The sequence below is a fragment of the Schistocerca nitens genome, chromosome 7, assembly GCF_023898315.1.
Source record: "Schistocerca nitens isolate TAMUIC-IGC-003100 chromosome 7, iqSchNite1.1, whole genome shotgun sequence".
Classification (NCBI taxonomy): domain Eukaryota; kingdom Metazoa; phylum Arthropoda; class Insecta; order Orthoptera; family Acrididae; genus Schistocerca; species Schistocerca nitens.
In genome coordinates this window covers 103,842,579-103,861,573 of record NC_064620.1, presented here as the reverse complement: position 1 = coordinate 103,861,573, position 18,995 = coordinate 103,842,579, and the positions used below count along the sequence as shown (strand labels likewise).

At 41.5% G+C, this 18,995-nt stretch overlaps 1 protein-coding gene across 6 annotated transcripts in view; it reads left to right on the top strand.

The window, feature by feature from the left end:
• LOC126195416 (E3 ubiquitin-protein ligase HECTD1) overlaps positions 1-18,995 on the top strand; it is a 314,241-nt gene that overhangs the window by 59,983 nt on the left and 235,263 nt on the right. For all 6 annotated transcript variants that reach the window (XM_049934021.1, XM_049934022.1, XM_049934020.1 and 3 more), the window contains exon 12: positions 4,776-5,284. In XM_049934021.1, coding sequence (XP_049789978.1) covers positions 4,776-5,284 — 509 coding nt within the window. The remainder of the gene's footprint in view (positions 1-4,775; positions 5,285-18,995) is intronic.

Here is an 18,995-nt window from a genome sequence, read left to right as displayed (position 1 = left end):
CTGATTGTTGGGGACTGCACCTGACGAGATTTGAAAACCTGAGAGCTCAATGGTGGAAGATGGTAACATGCAAGACGGAGATTATTGCTAAAACATTGTGCACGACAATTACATCCAGTGAACGGGAGGTGAGATTGGTGATGTATTGCTGTAAATAGTCTTCATCCGAAAAATGTTTGCCTTGAATGCCAAGGCTGTATAGGAGGCAACGTGTGACGTGGAAAGGGTGGCAACTGTCAAAATGTAAATATTGTTGTTTGTTAGTAGTTTTAATGTAGAATGAAGTGTGTAGCAGGCCTTCAGTGAGGATTAGATCAACATCAAAGAAAGTGGCATGGGATTTGGAATAGAACCATGTGAAATTTAATTGGGAGAAAGTATTTAGAGATTTCAGGAATTTTAGCATGCCAGCCTTACCATGAGTCCTTATGGCAAAGATGTCATCAATGTATCTAAACTAAACCAGAGGCTGAAAGCTTATGGATCTCAGGAAAGCCCCCTCCAAGCAACCCACTAAAATGTTGACATAGGACGGAGCCATCCTTTTTCCCATGGCTGTACTCCTGATCTATTTGTATGTTTGCTCTCAGATTTGAAGGGTAAGTATGAAGTTGATTAAGGTGAGCAAGAAGGATGTCAAAGGTTTGGTATCAGTGGGCACTGACTTAGGAAATGTTCAGTAGTAGACAGACATTGTATGTGGGGTATGTTGGTATAGAGGAAGATGGCATCAGTGGTGACAAGCGAGGTGTGTGGAGGAAGTGGGATGGGCACAGATTCCAGACGATGTAGGAAATGGTTGGTGTCTTTAATATAGGAGGGAAGTCTTTGTACTATGGGATGCAGGTGTTAAATCAACTAAGGCAGATATACATTTGGTGGGTGCTTTGAAGCCAGCAACTGTAGGACGGCCAGGATGATTGGGTTTGCGGATTGAAGGAAGGAGGTAAAAGGTAGGCCTGTGTGGTTTGGGTGGGGTAAGAAGTTCTAAGGAATGGGGTATAAGTCCTTGTGAGGGACCTGAGGATTTTAGGAACAAATGCAGGTCAGTTTGAATTACATCGATGGGATCTTGATGGCAGATGCAGTATGCAGAGGCGTCACACTTGTTGCAGACCTATACTTACACACTCCTGTCAGTCAAGTACCACAGTGGTAGAGCCTTTGTCTGCTGTGAGGATAATGACAAAGTCATCAGCTTTTAGGGAATGTAGAGTTTGGAGTTTTGCAGAGGACACGTTAGGGGGATCGGAGGAGGAAGGGTTGTGAAGCAATGCTGTATGTGAGGAATTCTTGGAAGGCTTGTTAAGGGATGATTCTGAGGAAGTTGTGGGTGGTCAAGTTGAGATCATTGTCAGAATTGTTCAAGGCAGGGTTCAATGTCATGTTGGCTGTTGGAAAGGTTTTAGGATTGGGGTTGCAGAGCATGCTCTACAACATGACAGTCATGACCTATGTGCCTATTTCACCACACACACACACCATCTGCATTCTTCCCCCAGACAAGAGTTTCTCGGAACTCTGCAGCTTGAAACTTGTGCTACAACATGTCCGTGGTTCTTGTCACCCACCGTACATTAATTTCTTCAGCCTCTCATCTTTCCTGCACAGTAACTACTCCTTTCTTCACTCCATTTTAGTTTCCTACATCTTTCATTTTCTGACCTGTCTTTTTTTTTCCGTCATCCCTCCTATTCTGTTACATACAAAGCACTTAGCTTTTCACTCTTATTAATGCGTGCACAATGTTTTAGTAGTAATCTCTGTATTGCATTTTACCCTCTCTTCCCCCACCGTTAAGCTCTCATGTTTTCAGATCTCTTCCAGTGCAGTCCCCAACAATCGGTCTTTTCTTCTCTTCCCTTTCGGTATGTTTCCCCTGACCCAGGGTCGTGGGTGACTTTTCTGAAATGTATCCATTTTCCTAAACCTCTCCAGTCCTTTTCGCCATCCCTCTTCTTCCCCTTCAACACTTCTGCTGTAAGGAGGATCACTGGCTCCGAAAGCTTGCCTAAGTTAAACTTGTGTGTGTGTGTGTGTGTGTGTGTGTGTGTGTGTGTGTGTGTGTGTGCTCTCATTCTGCTGCTGCTGCTGCCTCTTGGTGAGTGAGTAGATTTTTTTATCTATCCAATCACATTATATTGTCAGTAGTTGATTATTTTCGTTGTTGTATTATAGTTTCATTTGTCAGATCTATAATGAGCTGTCTATTATTTTGTTAACGGTCATACTTATTGCGAGATTTAAAGGTTAGGTGAAATTCTAAGGGACATTCTTAAAGTTTGCAATGAACAATGGGGATCACTATGATTTTATGTTTGGTGTGTGGTAGGTATAGGTCATGTTACTGCATACGAAATATAGGTAACATATTGATTATTTTTTAAGCGTGGAAGGCTATCGCTGTCTTATATCAAGAAGGTGTAGCGTGTGTAAAGTGCTCAGTCACTAATGGCAGCCTAAAAAGCCAGAATGAACAGAATGAAATATTTATAAATCCGTTGTATCTCAAACGATTTGAGTTATCGAAACAAGATTTTGGCAAATGATATCACACAACATTACTGTGCATAAACTTATTGTTGTTTCTTGCCATACTTCTTTTCACCTGGGCCCATATATTCTCAACTGGATTTAAACGGGTGTGATATTGAGGAATCATGTTTAAACTATGCCAATTAGTGTTAGCCAGTTCGTCAATCTGGTAGCATGGAGTTTTCGGCTTCTATAGAGCTAGAAGTTCCATTGACTCTGCCTTATACAGGTTCAACTTCTTTCAGTGGAACATTTCTTTGTAGTTACAAGAGTAAAATACTTGCTACCTTCCACTGCATTGTTGGAGCTTTATCCATCACAACAGTGGTATGGCACATTGTTCATTACAATTGTCATATTTGGAGGAATATTTTGCAGCAAAAAATGTTCACAGCTGGGCAACATGTTGTTTGATAGCCACTTGTATTGCGAATCTCATGTTCAGATATGCTGCTCTGTTGTTATTAATGCAATGCCAACACAGAATGCTCTTTCACAATACTGGATGACTGTAAAATACTTGAACGCCAAAAGATACTGCTTTACAATGAGAGCTGACAAACATAAGTGCATCTAATGTGTGACACCACATGGTACTTCTTATCCATGGCATGGCAATAGGGGTGCTTTGACAACCGAGCTGCTGGCAGTGTGGTAGGGAAAGCCAGCTTGCTATTGGTGTTACTTGGGCAACGATGTCATGTCGCCCCGTTAGCCAAATGTCAAGTCGCAGCTAATTTTAAATGCTTTGTAGCTACATGAGGAAGCTTAACTCTTCCCGCATCTCTTCGGGTGCGGGTTGTGCTAGTCTCCTCTGTACATACCAGGCTCTTGTCTCATTCCGACTGGATTATGGTTGCCAGGTTTATGGCTTGTTGGCACCTTCAGCTTTGAAATTGTTAGAATCCAATGAATGGAAATTAAAATGTGGTGATTATTTTCCAGTTGAAAATTTAGTCAAATTCTGGGATTTTTTGTTTGAAAGTACTGTAGTCGATATCCTACCAAATCTTTCCCAGTCCCAGCTTGCACTCCAGCTTTAATAACATCATTAATGGATAGGGAAACGGTAGCCTTTCTACCCAACCTTCTTCTCTCCAAATTCACTATTTAACTAATGAGGTGAATGGGTGCACAACAAATGTTTGTTGCAGCATTGACGAACATCAGTGTGTCATGCCCGTAAGTTCTTGGAGGATTCTCCTGACTGAATAGTTTGGCAGCCATACTACAATAACAGTTAAATATAATGCATTGTTATAACAGATTATTTAACAATTTTTTTTTCTTGTTCACCTCTCTCTGCCAAACTTCTTGCCATCTCACAAGTAACATTTAACACTTTGGAGACCAGCCACTTAGAAGAATACCGGGCCTAGGAAACTGGCCATTTATGCTGTTATTTAAAGCATTACTGGCACATATGTAATTGATGTATTTTCAGCAGCAGTACATACTAAAAAAGAGCCAAACTTCAAGATTTATTTTTCATATTTACTTTAGTTCTTTAATAGATACAAGTTTTAAAATGATTGACAGAAAGTATAATTATTCACCCAAGAAAGAAGTGTCACGTGATTCAGTGAGCAATTTATTCCTCTTGAGCATCCTAGATTTCTTGCTCACACAACTGATATCATGTATTTGTAGAAGAATTCCAGCAAACTGCAAAACCTAACAAGTACACACTCAAAATTGAGTCAGTGCAATTGTACTGACTCGACCGTTCGCAACAGCAGCTGTTACTTTTGCTGATATGTCTTGTGAAATAATTATAGAAATTGACAACAGAAGGCAATACATGTCAAGGGACGGGTAGAGAGACGTCTGTACATTGTTCTCGTATGAAATGAGTCCAGTTTACGAGCTGCTAGTGGCTCACATATCCAGAAAATGACAGCCCAACTTCCACTCGGCTCTCCAAAGTGTTAAGTTAAATTTTATGTAATACAGTTTACAGATCTAAATTTATTTCGGAGTTGTGAATTTTCTTTCCTTACTGTAAGTAAGAAATTCTATTTAAAAAGAAATTGCAAAGTTGTAATCCAGAAACACTATAAAGGCTATCAAAATATTAACCTTACACAAAACATAGAAGTATTTTCTGCTTCCGGGACATGTGACTGCCACTTAATGGAAGGAAGGTCCACATTAATTTCCCGCACTCGAGATCTCACAGGTATTAGTTATAATGAACAAAAACTCATCTGTATCATGTTTATTACGGATCTACTCTGCAGGTGGCTGCTATTCTCCAGAGTCCTGGTGAATGGATGGTTCCACAGGAGACACGCGATGCCACAGAGGACCCAGGGACTTCGACAGCGGACTCTCAATCGTCGTCGCAGGCATCGGGTGCGGGTGGCATTTCGGAATCTGCACCTGCACCTGCAGCTGGCAGCAGCCGTGATCAGGGCCAACAGTCAGAGCCTGGAGATACAAAATCACAGCAAGAGCAGCCAGAAACACAATCCTCCTCACAAGAACCAGACTCGCAGCAGCAGCAGCAGCAGCAGCAGCAGCAGGACCAACATGAACAAGAACAGCAGCCGCGACCATCACCACAGCCACCCCCACCGCAGCAGCAGCAGCAGCAGCCACAGCAATTGGCACAGCAGCAGCAGCAGCAGCAGCAAACAGAAGAGAGTTCAGAACCAAAGGGGGACCCTGAAATGGCTCCTGTCTATCTCCGAAGATTGCTGCCTGTTTTCTGCATTACTTTCCAGTCTACAATGCTTCCATCTGTCAGGTAATACACACACATTTTGTTAGACTGTTATTAATGTAAGAATATTAGTAATAGATTTACTATGTGCCTTATGCAGTAGGCTACTGTTCCACGTTCCTATTTGTAGAGTAATGTGAGTTTTTATTTAGTGAGATAATGCCTTTGTTGAATCCAGTGGAGTTGGAAGTGTTATGTTTTTTAGGCAGCTTTATAGTTGTGGAAAATAGAAGAGAATGATTTTGAACTGCACGGCCAATCAAGTTACACGCAGAAAACAAGTAGTTGTAATAACTGTATATTTTTAAAAGGGGGCAGAACCCCTCATTGTTACCACGGGCCATCTGTTTTACCAAATGGCTAGGTTTGTGGTTCACAGTCCCAGTTGGAGGTTACCTGCCTAATGGCTTTCAGGGGCAACAAAGATTTGATTTTCAATATTTTGCATAGCTATTGACCAAATTTGAAAATTGAAAATGTTGTCATAATCTAGTCATTAAGAGAGATAATCTTATACTAAAGGTTTAACACAAGAAGACAAGAATTACAGCTATAAACTGTGTATATGTCTTGAGGTATCATAACTCTGCACTCAAATACCCAGATTGTATTCATCCAGTATTTGATAATGAGAGCGCTTAACATCATCTGACGAACTTTACATGTAATTTCAAACCTTTGCGAAACTTTTTTCCCGCTGCAAATGCGCCCTCTGCCCTCCCTCCCACAATAATGAAAGGAAAAAAAGTTCATCGCTTACTATGTTTTTTCTGCTCTGGATTAAACTGTCAGCATCAGACATGACACTTTAATTTATTACTTCTTTACTACTGATCCTGTTTCCCACACATTTTTTAGACAGTATTCATGTATACTGCTGAATGTATCTGAAAAAATTATATTACATTATAGTGTGACACGTAGTTCAGGAGGTATGACTTCCAGATTATACTCACCCAGGATTTGATAATGAGAGCACTTCGAGGACTTCTAATAAACTTTAAACCTGATTTCAAACCTTTATAAATTTCTTTAAGTACGTGTTGATTCCAGTAAATTTGTCCGTGTCAGTGTAAACAGCTTTGTGGAATCTTTCAAAGTGAGTGCAATGCCGAAGACACCAGATATATGTTTAGGAGGAATAGGGTTCAAATCCTGATCTAGCTATCTCGAGTTACAATTTATGGTAGATTCCCTGAAAAACTTGAAGCCAATGGAGGAATCTTTGTTTTAGACAGATCCATAGTCTAGGTCTTTGTCCAGTTTGAGCTTGTGCTCTTGACACACTGTGGCTGTGAAAGTGCACATTGAACTCTAATTTTCTTTCGATTTTAACTTCTAATTCACATGTCACTGGTAATTCAGTATCTACAATAGTCAGTGTTAGTTCATGTGAAGACGTTAACATAGAAAGCCACAGTGCCTAACATTCATGACTGTCCTCTCCGGCTCATATCGATGTTTCTCCCATGAGCCTGATGTATCTGTTGACATACCTGGCAGAGTCACAGAAAATACCAACGGGGCAATTTTTATTGTTTAGTTCTCAGTTTGTATGACTTGTCAGGATAGCCAAGCATGTTAAAGTGCTGCTCCTGGGACGGGGAGGTGCGCGTGCCCTTTGATTGAATCCACTCGGCTGATTAACAATGAGGATAGGTGTGCCACCAGCCAGCCTGGATGTAGTTTTTAGGTGTTTTCTCACAACCCATTAGATGAATACCAGGTTGGTATTGAAGTCTCGTCTCAGTTACATTATTTGTAACATTTAGTGAAACTTTGCCAACTTTCCCATGAATAACACTGCTCGCAAACATTTGGGGTACACACATTCCATCCTGGGTGATAATGGGGTGGTGGCAGGAGGGGCATCCATCCCCCGTAAACTACCAAGTCGTACAAACTACCATGTTAACAAAGAAGGATTTTACAAAATGTTAAATTACAAAATAATTAATCAATACGTACAATACATTACAAAAGTAAGGGTCCAGTGTGCATGCAGCTAAACCTGGGAAACGATCAAAATTGTTACATTGTGTGGTAGCCCTCTGCCCCCCCCCCCCCCCCTCCTGCCCCGTCCATGAAGAAGATTCTCATTTTTATCTGAAAGGTGTGCTTTCGAACATATAAGGGCTGGGAAGTTTCGCCCTCTAGAAATTTATAGAACATTTGAGAGTATTTGAGAACATTTGAGAGCATTCTAAAACGCTCCAGAATGTTCCACAATGATCCGGGAAGTTCTGGAATGTTCAGGGATAGTCTGGAATATTCAGGAAGAATCCAGAATGTTTGAGAACATCCTGAAACATCACATATCATTGTAGAACATTTCGGAACACACTCGAATGTTTTGGAATATTCTGGAAAATTGTGGACCATTCAAAGTGTTTTTGGTATTTTGGGGAATTCGCCACTTGTGGGGCTACCCATTGGTAGGGGTATATAAAGCAAGACCCAGCACGTGTATGTGTGTGTGTGTGTGTGTGTGTGTTTTTGTAATTCACACAAATCTACAGTTTTAGTTCAATTTTGATAAAATTTGGCACACTTTAGCTTCAGGACAAGAGAAAGATTGCTGTCTACGTGAAATTTTATGTTCTGACATGAAACACGTATGTACCTAATATGCAAAAAGGAAAGGTTGTTACCAAAAACACTAAAAATTCTTGGATGCCTTGCTTGAAATTTCTACATTATCCCATAATGAACATTTGGGAAGAGATAGCATATTTGTTTTTTTAATACACACAATATATAACTCCTTTGGTTCCAACAGATTCACCTGGTCCTACTCCAAATCCCATGCCACTTTCCTTGACGTTGACCTCCATCTGGCCAATGGCCAGCTTCACACGTCCGTCCACATCAAACCCACCAGCAAGCAACAGTACCTCCATTATGACAGCTGCCACCCATTCCACATCAAACGGTCCCTTCCCTACAGCCTAGGTCTTCGTGGCAAACGAATCTGCTCCAGTCCCGAATCCCTGAACCATTACACCAACAACCTGAAAACAGCTTTCGCATCCCGCAACTACCCTCCCGACCTGGTACAGAAGCAAATAACCAGAGCCACTTCCTCATCCCCTCAAATGCAGAACCTTCCACAGAAGAACCACAAAAGTGCCCCACTTGTGACAGGATACTTTCCGGGACTGGATCAGACTCTGAATGTGGCTCTCCAGCAGGGATACGACTTCCTCAAATCCTGCCCTGAAATGAGATCCATCCTTCATGAAATCCCACCCTGTGGCTAAACATGCCTTGGTGCACGGCCAGCACATCTTGGCGCAGTGTTACACCGTCCGGGTTATCTGGATACTTCCCACTAACACCAACCTATCCGAACTCCGGAGATGGGAACTTGCTCTTCAATATATCCTCTCTTCCCGTTATCCACCAGGCCTCAATCTCCGCTAATTTCAAGTTGCCGCCACTCATACCTCACCTGTCATTCAACAACATCTTTGCCTCTGCACTTCTGCCTCAACTGACATCTCTGCCCAAACTCTTTGTCTTTAAATATGTCTGCTTGTGTCTGTATGTGTGGATGGATATGTGTGTGTGTGTGCGAGTGTATACCCGTCCTTTTTTCCCCCTAAGGTAAGTCTTTCCGCTCCCGGGATTGGAATGACTCCTTACCCTCTCCCTTAAAACCCACATCCTTTCGTCTTTCCCTCTCCTTCCCTCTTTCCTGATGAGGCAACAGTTTGTTGCGAAAGCCTGAATTTTGTGTGTATGTTTATGTTTGTGTGTCTATCGACGTGCCTGCGCTTTCGTTTGGTAAGTCACATCATCTTTGTTTTTAGATATATTTTTCCCACGTGGAATGTTTCCCTCTATTAATATATATATATATATATATAGACACACACACACACACACACACACACACACACACACACAGTAGCATCTACTGTAATCAGAAAGCTGTCGCTGCGCCTCTTATACCCTTGCCGGCGAGTCGTTGCGCAACTGTCTGGAACATGTCCCAGCCGGTCAGGCACGTCCTGGCCTGCGCGCGGCCTTGAAGAGGTTACGTCATCGCGAGAACGCGGAATCGGCCCACAAGTAATACTAGGTGGGGCCGATTCGCTTTCTAATGGGGCCCCCAGTAGGTGGTCACCCGCAACGGATGGTCCTGCAGCTCCGAGTACGTGCGCTGGCAGGCGCGACAACGGCACCTCCCATCCGTCGTCAAAGTGATGTTGTGCAGCGTCGTCACCAGTCCGATGCTCCGTCGAAGATGATGAGACGTACCAAACAAAAGCGCTGGCAGGTCGATAGACACACACAAACAAAAACAAACATACACACAAAATTCAAGCTTTCACAGCAAACGGTTGCTTCGTCAGGAAAGAGGGAAGGAGAAGGAAAGACGAAAGGATGCGGGTTTTAAGGGAGAGGGTAAGGAGTCATTCCAATCCCGGGAGCGGAAAGACTTAACTTAGGGGGAAAAAAGGACAGGTATACACTCGCGCGCAAACACACACATATCCATCCGCATCAACTCAGTTTCACTGTGAACAGTGAGCATTATAAACATACAGTTTGTGAAAGAATTTTGATATTTCGTGTACCGTATTTACTCGAATATAAGCCGCACTTTTTTATCTGCTTTTTGTACTCCAAAAAACCGCCTGCGGCTTAGAATCGAGTGCAGAGTAAGCGGAAGTTCTGAAAAATGTTGGTAGGTGACGCCACAACTAACTTCTGCCGTCGAATATACGTAGCGCTACACAGGCATGCTTGTGCAGACTAAAAGGTAAATACTGGCGCCAAAACCTCTGCGCCAATAAATAAATTAAAAGAAAAGGTAGAAGAATGTAAACATTATGCTATGTATTCTTTCGTATTTGCTGCTATCTCATTTAAATCCTGTCTGCCTAATAAACTAGGAAACTAGAGTGAGACGCCAGCAAGCGTAGAAGAATATACGTATCATGTCATTATTATATTCATATTATTCTTATGCTGGATAGTGATACAGTCAGAAATGAAGCACGGCAACTGACTAGATTTTTAAATCAAAGATGACTCTAATTTCTATGCAGAATGTTATGTACTAAACAGGCGTCTGCAAGGATTTTCAAATGGAGAAAAATTTTCGCTAAACTCTCGTTCAGAACATCTATCATATGCAGTCTATTATTTGGTTCTTGTTGATCATTATCAAAGAAAGCAGCAGTGTAAGTAATAACAAATAAGTCTCTTGTCATTCTTTCGCTTATGTGACAATTCCTCTCCTTTTTATTGCAAGTGGCGGTAGCGCGCACAAAAGCAAGCCATGCCTCGAGCGGCGACAGGTCGTAATCACTCATTATCAGAATCCGACAAACAATGCATGACACAGTACAATAATGCATTTTCAGCTTAGAGTGACGTAAACACCTATAACAAAGAGAACGGCACTGATCTGATTAAAGCAAAAAAGCAATCGATTCAAACCAGACAAAACATTTGAAAAAGGAAGGGTACCCTTATAAATACAGACTGAGCGCCTGACACATACCAATGGCTACTTGATAAAGCTTAAATGTTGAGCTTATGACTCGAACCACACTACTGTAGCTGTATATTCATCCATTCGACCTAAATTGTGTCTCATGTTACAATGGACCAACTTTGTTTCAGTTTGGAGGTGCGGTCTAAAACTTTGCTCTCCCCCTTGAATTTAGAGTCTCAAATTTCATGTGCGGCTTAGATTCGGAAAAAATTTTTTCCTTGCTTTCGAGTCTCATTTTTCAGGTGCAGCTTAGATTCGAGTAAATACGGTACCTACTGAATAAAGATTGGAGGAGGAGGAGGAGGAGAAAGAGAATGACGACAATGACGATGCTGAAAGCGATATCTGATAACATGGAGCTTTTCCACATTGCCATGTTTAAAGTGATCAGTAGAGAATCCTTTACAGAAGCCAGACTGAACAGTTGTCAGGAAAGTTATACAATATTTCCATGCCAGACACATTTACCTGCACTGAACAGCCACTCAGAACAACATGCTGTGAGTCACTTCATCACACAGGGAGGCTGCAGCTTCTTTAGACTGCTAATTCTCTCTCTCTCTCTCTCTCTCTCTCTCTCTCTCTCTCTCTCTCGTGTGTGTGTGTGTGTGTGTGTGTGTGTGTGTGTGTGTGTGTGTGTGTGCTCTGACAGCTGTCTGTAATGTGCATAGACCAACAGCTTCTAACTACACACAATTATTAGGTATTATATTGTGTGACACTAATTTTTCGTTCCATGAGAATGCCTTAAGAGTAGATCAGATTGAGAATCGGACAGGGGGAGTCGTGAATTCATCTGCATGAGCCTCACTGTACATGTAATCCAGAATAAGTAGCAAGGCCATGTACGGTTGTTCTTTCTGAATGAGAACTTTGTCGTTCTACTGATTTGTCGCCCACTGCTAATACTTCTCCAACACTGATCAGGCTACCCATGCCGCACCTACACAAAACTAATTGTAAAAAGAAAAACAAAATATTAATTCACAAACATTTTGCTAAAAGAGAATGGTGCGTAATGATTTTGCAGCTGCTAAACAAGTACTAGCTGATCCAAATGTTCGTCATAGAGAAGACTGATGAAAGCTATGCTGGATGGGTATTTCTCACTTTTTAATCACAAAATCAAATTTTAAAAAGTGGAGTCTCTTGAGGGTGTTCTAGAACACACAAGTAAAATTCACAGTACTTCCAGTGTTCACTTTACAGAGTTTATCATGAAGAGGAGAAATAAATGAAGGGATGAATGGGCAAATTATTTTACACAGGTCAGAAGTATTTTACGAAACATAGTTGATAGTATTGTATACAGAATATTGCTACATGCTGTTTGTCATTTGGCAAGGTGTAGCAGTTGTAGTCACTGGCTGGCAATGTGTAATAACCAGTTCAATTCCCACATCATGTAAGATTTATAATTTCTAAAAGGTTCTGGAACTAACTTATTTATTGAATATTGTGATTTACTAAAACATTCTATGTATGTGTAAATAGCACTGAGACATTTCAGATCCATCTCTATTTTTGTGTGGCCTTAATAAATGTGCTTTCTGTGTGAAATGTTTGTTCTTCTTGATGATACTGCTACTGTAATTGCACTTGATTCTGGATTGTATTTGACATAGTTTGCTTGAGATGCTAAGTATCCCAGACATAGATATTGACGTGGTTCCAGTAATATTACCCAATAGCTGTCACATTTATAGGCAGACACGTGAAAGTGTAGTACATTGCTCTTATGATCTGCTCTGCCAAGATATTAAGGAGTACAAAATGTCAGTGAGTCAGATGCCTATCGGGCACCCAGTATATTTGTCAGGAGACAACGTCCAGGGTCCGATGAAATTACTAGTAGGATTCGCTAATAATGGTTGAGATGACACAATTCATCTTTGCAACAGCTACTTTTTTTTGTGAGCAATACAGCCTAGCGTTGGTTTGAGACTGAGGAAACGCTCGAGAGCTGGGACAAATTTCATTCAGATCTTTATAAAATCTTTGACTACAATCATCAGAAGATCTGTATAGCTCAATAAAGGAGACTAATGTGTGGGGGAGATGACGCAAGATTGCTTTGTCAAGTGGTGCCAGTACACCGACCCAAAGCCCCCAAAAAGAGTACACCCAAAAACATTAGCAGACTTCCAAATGTTGTACTGATGGCATTTATGGAACACCATTTGTGATGATACATCGATAATACGGCTAATAGTGGGAGGATAGATATGAGGGTTAAAGTTGAAACCATGCAGTTGATGCAGCAGCACTGAATGTCAAACACAGCCATGATTAGATAGCTTTGTTAATTGAGAAAGAGATTTGTTGATCATTGCCAGAGATTTCTACAAATCAAAACACCATTGAGTGCTTACCCAGCAACCTAAAGGTCTACCCGACAATCACGATGCTTTGGGGAAAGTGATTCCATGTTTACGCGCAGTGACCACAACAGATCAAGGTGAGGCTCCCATTACTACTGTAAGAAAAACAGACTAGATCCAAATCTAGGAAGAGCTATAGTCTGTTCCAAAACAGTGGATCTCAGGTTTGTAAGTAGGGGCAGCAATGTCGCGTGCCTTACATCAGGGCCGGCCATGGCATGCCAAACTTCACACATGCACCTTGTTCGGTCCAAGGCCCGGCCTGTTACTTGACTTTGCTTGGTCCTTCTCGGAAGTACCCTGAACAGTGCACCATTTCATTCAGCTTTGTGATGTGGCTGGTTATAGTCAGAAAAACTCCGAATTTGGCAGAATCATGCCGTCAGTGCTGTTTAAGGTTTGCTATTTGTTCATGGTATGTCCACAGGTCCAGTGGCTGTTCACACACACACACACACACACACACACACACACACAACCACCACCACCACCACCACCACCACCACCTAGAGACAAGGCCGCGGCGCGAAATTTATAGCAGGTCGTGACGTCACTCCCAGCGGGCCAGCATGTTGTGTTTCGAAGCGTTTGTTTATCTACACGTTTGTTGGATCGAGTGCTATATTCGTGCTTAAAACTAGCGATTACAGTGTTTACGTTTAGTGAAGCCACTGTGAACATGGTTTACAAATGTTGTGTGCCAAGGTGTCGTGGGAATTACGGAAATGGACTGAAAGTAATGTTGTTTTCCTTGCCGAAAGATGCGAATCTCCGTTGGAAATGTCTTTCAGTGATTCATCGGGACAATTTCCAACCCACTGAGCACACAAAGGTATGTAAAAACTATATACCTAGTACAATTATTATTTTTTTTTTCTGGTGGAATATCTTACATTTTGTATACATTTGACTAAAATTGTGAGCAAAAGTTCGCAGTAAATAGGCCTAGTATTCGTTATCAAGTGGCTTTATTTTGATTTTGAAAATGAAATTTAAATTTGTGGCTCGTGTTACTTTTTATTCGTGTTTAAATTTCTCTGCAGTTCGTATTTTGTTACGCATTACCGATACGTTTTATTCTCTATTTGTGAGTGGGTGTTGTTTTTCACTCTCGCATTAGTTAGCATGAGTGCTAACGAATGTTGAAACTGCTGTTTTCGTGTTTAAAAAGCGATCTCTCTGTATGAAGCATATCTGTGTTATTTTTCGATGTGTCAAACAATGGAACAAATTAATCTAGAAATAGGTTAAATTTATTATTGACGTTTTTAGCTTGACACATTATCTCATTCCAACTGCTGCAAATGTCTGGTGAAGGTTTGTAGATTTTCACTGTTGACTTGTGCTCAAAATCTGCCATATTTTTACGGGAAAGAAAATTTACATTACAATAACAACGCATAATTGTTTTTGTGAGGTGAGTTAAAAGTGATTGTTTGCTTGGGGAATGTACTCAGCTTTCCTGAGGGAGCTGTATAAACAGTTACACAATATTTATTTAGGATACTGAAGGCAGAGGAATTTAATATTTATACACTGTATTAGTGCAGAACTTTTCGAGTGAGTGTAAATAATAGTTGTCTGGTCCAGAAAGAATGTACTTTATCACAGTGCAGTTTTCACAAATGTACCTTGTTTTATCATGTATATCGCAATATTATTTACATCCCGCACTCGTACGTTTTCACTGGCTATTGATAAGTCTTAAGCAATTACATTACCGGTAAAAAAGAATTATAAACTATAGTTTCTACTATATCGCGATTGATTACTTATTTTAACCATTCGGCAAAGTACTCTCCTCTTTGCGTGGTATCATTTGCCAAGATCTCGTTTCGTTATCAGCAGCAGTTTACGAGATATGACAGGCGTTATGAATATTTCATTCCTGCGCGTTGCGATCGGACGTGAAGTTGCTGCAGATGCTCAATTTTTTCGAGATTGGAAGCAGATATTGATCCCAAGTTTTACGAAAATTTCAAAACCTCATCTGTATTTCATAATCAGCAATAGAATGTATAATATGTATCAAACACAAATTCATAGCAACACCTATTTTTGATGGCAACGTTCTCAAATTTGATACTCATCTGTGAAATACCACAATAGTTATGACCATTATCGAAATGATTGGCACTTCATCATGAAGCTGCCATATAAAGCTAAAAGTATTTCAGAAATTAATTATTTTTTATGGAATAGGTTCTGTAAAACCGTTTGACAAAGATTTGCAGGCCATGCGTCTCGATTCTTTAAGCGCAGCGCGTAGCCAACCCTGGCCCGCTTTGCGTGACGTCACAAGAGCGCGCCGCGGCCTTCTCTTTAGGTGGTGGTGCGCGCGCGCGCGCACACACACACACACACACACACACACACACACACACACACACAGAGAGAGAGAGAGAGAGAGAGAGAGAGAGAGAGAGAGAGAGAGAGTTATTGACATATCGTCAAAATTCTTTAAAATGAATGGGAACGACAGACGAGGTGGGTGAGATTTCTCAGTTTGCGTAAGTGACTGGTAGTGCATATATGCTAAGAAACTACATTACAACATTATACAGAAAGAATTTAAAGATTTAGTTGACAACGAAAGAGCAAAAAATAACAAAGGTCGACAGATGGGATTCTACATCTACATATATACTCCACTAGCCACCAAGCAGTGCGTGACGGAGGGCATAATTCATGCCAAAGTCATATTTCCTCCCCTCTGTTCCACTCGCAGATCGCACGAGGGAAAAACGCCTCAGTACAAGCTCTCTAATTGCCCTTGTCTTTGAATGGTGATCATTGTATGATTTGAATGTTGGTGGTAATAATATATGCTCTGCATCCTCAGTGAAGATCGGATTTTGGAATTTAGTAAGCAGCCCTTCCGTTTAGCGTGTTGTCTATCTGCAAGTGTGCCCCACTTCAAACTTTCTATGAGATTTGTAACACTCTTGCGGTGGCTAAATGTACCAGTCATGAATCTTGCCGCTCTTCTTTGGACCTTTTCAAGTTCATGACTGAGACCCAACTGGTAAGGGTCCCATACAGACGAGCAATACTCTAAGACTGGATGAACTAACATATAGTAAGCAATTTCCTTTGTTGAAGGACTGCATTGCTTCAAGATTCTACCAATGAACCGCAATCTAGAGTTCGCCTTGCCCGTTACTTGTGTAATCTGATCATTCCATTTGAGATAATTTCGAATAGTCACACCTAGATACTTGATGAACGTTATCTCTTCCAAAGACTGGGCATTTATTTTGTACTTGTACATTAATGGGGATTTTCGCCTTCTTATACGCAGTAGGTTACACATACTAATATTGAGAGATAACTGCCAGTCATTACACCGGTGGTATTTTCTGCAAATTCATTGTTCTGCACATCAAGAAGCACTTTGCACTAAATTTGCAGGCATGGAGCACATGAAGAAATTGGTGGCATGAACAGTAAAGTTTCTGAAGTTGCACGTATTATTCCATTGTCATTTGCAACAGTTTTCATTGGAACTGAACAAAGCATACGGAACCTTTATACATAACTGCAAAGTATGTTGGTTAAGTCAAGGGCCATGCCTGGAATGATTTTTCAGTTTGAAACTCATAATTGTTGAATTTATGAAGGAAAAATGAGTGCTGGAATGAAAATGAAAACACCTGGAATGGATGGCAAACTTCGCATTCTATGTGGACCTGACTGCACACTGCCCAAAGTAAGACATTGCAAGGTAACTTCTGATTTGATGGGGATTAATTTAAAAATGAAATCACAATGTACAAGGATCACATTCTGACAAAAACAATCCAGCTTCCTAAGCTCACTGGCGTTAAAAAAAGTGAAATTTGAAGAATTTATTGCAGAGTTGAAAGAATTACAGGAGTAGGTTTACAAAGGTTTTGAAGACACTATCAACCTTGAATTATTTTCAAGCTGTTTGAGATTGTTTGCCATTTTAGTTGAAAGTGACCCTGTGCACATGCAAATGTAACCAATTGACTTGCACGGTAATTCCAGGGTGTCTACATTGCTTTTCTCAGGTAGGGTCTCTATAATTAGGTTGCAAAAGTGTTACACTGTCTCTGTCGACATATATGTGTGAAAGACCTTTTTTTGATTGTGAAACTAAATGTCATGAGCAGTGGCAACTTGAGTGCAAAGCTCTGAAATTTTCTGCGTCTGTGCATATGCTGACAGTTTGTACCAAATAAAAATTGTCTTCTGTGCATCAAAAATAGTTAACGAATGCTGAAAATTTGTTTCGTTTGTGGTCTGTTGTTGAGAAATGTGAAATATAAAACAGTCGTATGCAGTGCGGCTGCACTGCCATTTAAATTTCCCCTCTTCCCCCTCCTCATTCTCAGACAGCATTGCGTGATGGTGAGGAAAACATGCCAGCTAGACTGAGAGCTTTGCACTCTGCCCTGGGCATGGCCCACCAGCCGAAATCTTGTCCTCCCCCACTCCAGGTCATCCTCTTTGATGTAGTGGTTACAATCACAGGTTCAGTTCTTGCATCCTGCATTTGTTTATCATTTAGTATTTGTAATGTTTGGAAGGTCTGGTTCTTATTTATTTATGGAATATTGAAAATTTTCTATGTCTAGAATGGCTACATCATTACCTCCGTCTGCCAACCACCAGCAGCTGCCACCCATTCGACACCAAGAAATCCCTTCCATACAGCCGGGCCACCCATTATCATTGCATCTGTAATCGTGAGCAGTCCCTCAGCGAAGTCACCCATTAGCATTGCATCTGTAACCATGAGCAGTCCCTCTCCAAATATGCCAAGTGTTTCATGGAGATATTCAGACTTTGTCCAGAAACAGACCACCTCTGCTGTGTCTCCTCAGACTCCTGCCATGCCCCACTTACCCATTGTCTGGCCACAAAGGAGTAGCACTCCCTGGCTCTGTAGCATCCAGGACTCGAACAAGTTAATCGCTTTCTCTGCCAGGGCTTTCACTACCACTCATTGTGCCCTGAAATGAGAAATATCTTTCCTACCATCCTCCCCATTACTCCCACAGTGGTGTTCCGCTGCCCCCACCCTGAACCTATGCAGTATCCTTGTCTGTCCCTACCCACCCCTACCCCCAACCATTTGCCTTGCATGTGTATTCCTGCAATAGACCCAGATGAAAGCCTTGTGCCCATACATCCTCCCATTACCATTTATTCCAGTTCCTTTCATTGGCATCACCTACCCCATCAGAGACAGGGCCACCTGTGAGGGCAGCCATGTGATCTTCAAACTTAGCTGCAATCATTGTGCGACATTCTACATGGGCATTGTGACTAACAAGCTACCTGCCCATAGCTTGTGGCCAAGAGACAGCTCAGCCACTCCACTGCTGAATGTGCCACCCAACGCGATGTGCTTCTTCGTAGCTTGTGTAATTTGGATTCTACCCACCACCACCGCCAGCTTTTCTTAATTGCGCAGGTGGGAACCCTCTCTACAACGTATTGCTCATTCCTGTCACACACATGGCTTCAAATTCGTTAGTATCTGTCCCCCACCTGCCCGTACCCATCACTGCTCCCACTACAGTACACATGCCTTCTACCCTGACACTGTGCCTGAAAGTCCTTTCCTCTTCCCACACATAAGTTACCAAGCTTCCTTAGGTTTTACTGGGAAGTCCTTAACACCCTCGTACACTCCTGATCCCTCCCCATGCGATTTTCATATTTTTGTAGCCCTGACAAAAATCGTTTTGTGACCATATGTATACTTCAGATGAAGAGATGCACACTAAGCACAATCATGGTTCCATAGGAAACCATCAACATTTTCCCATGAAAGCACTGACTGTCTTGTCTCACTGTGGGATAAATTTATTAG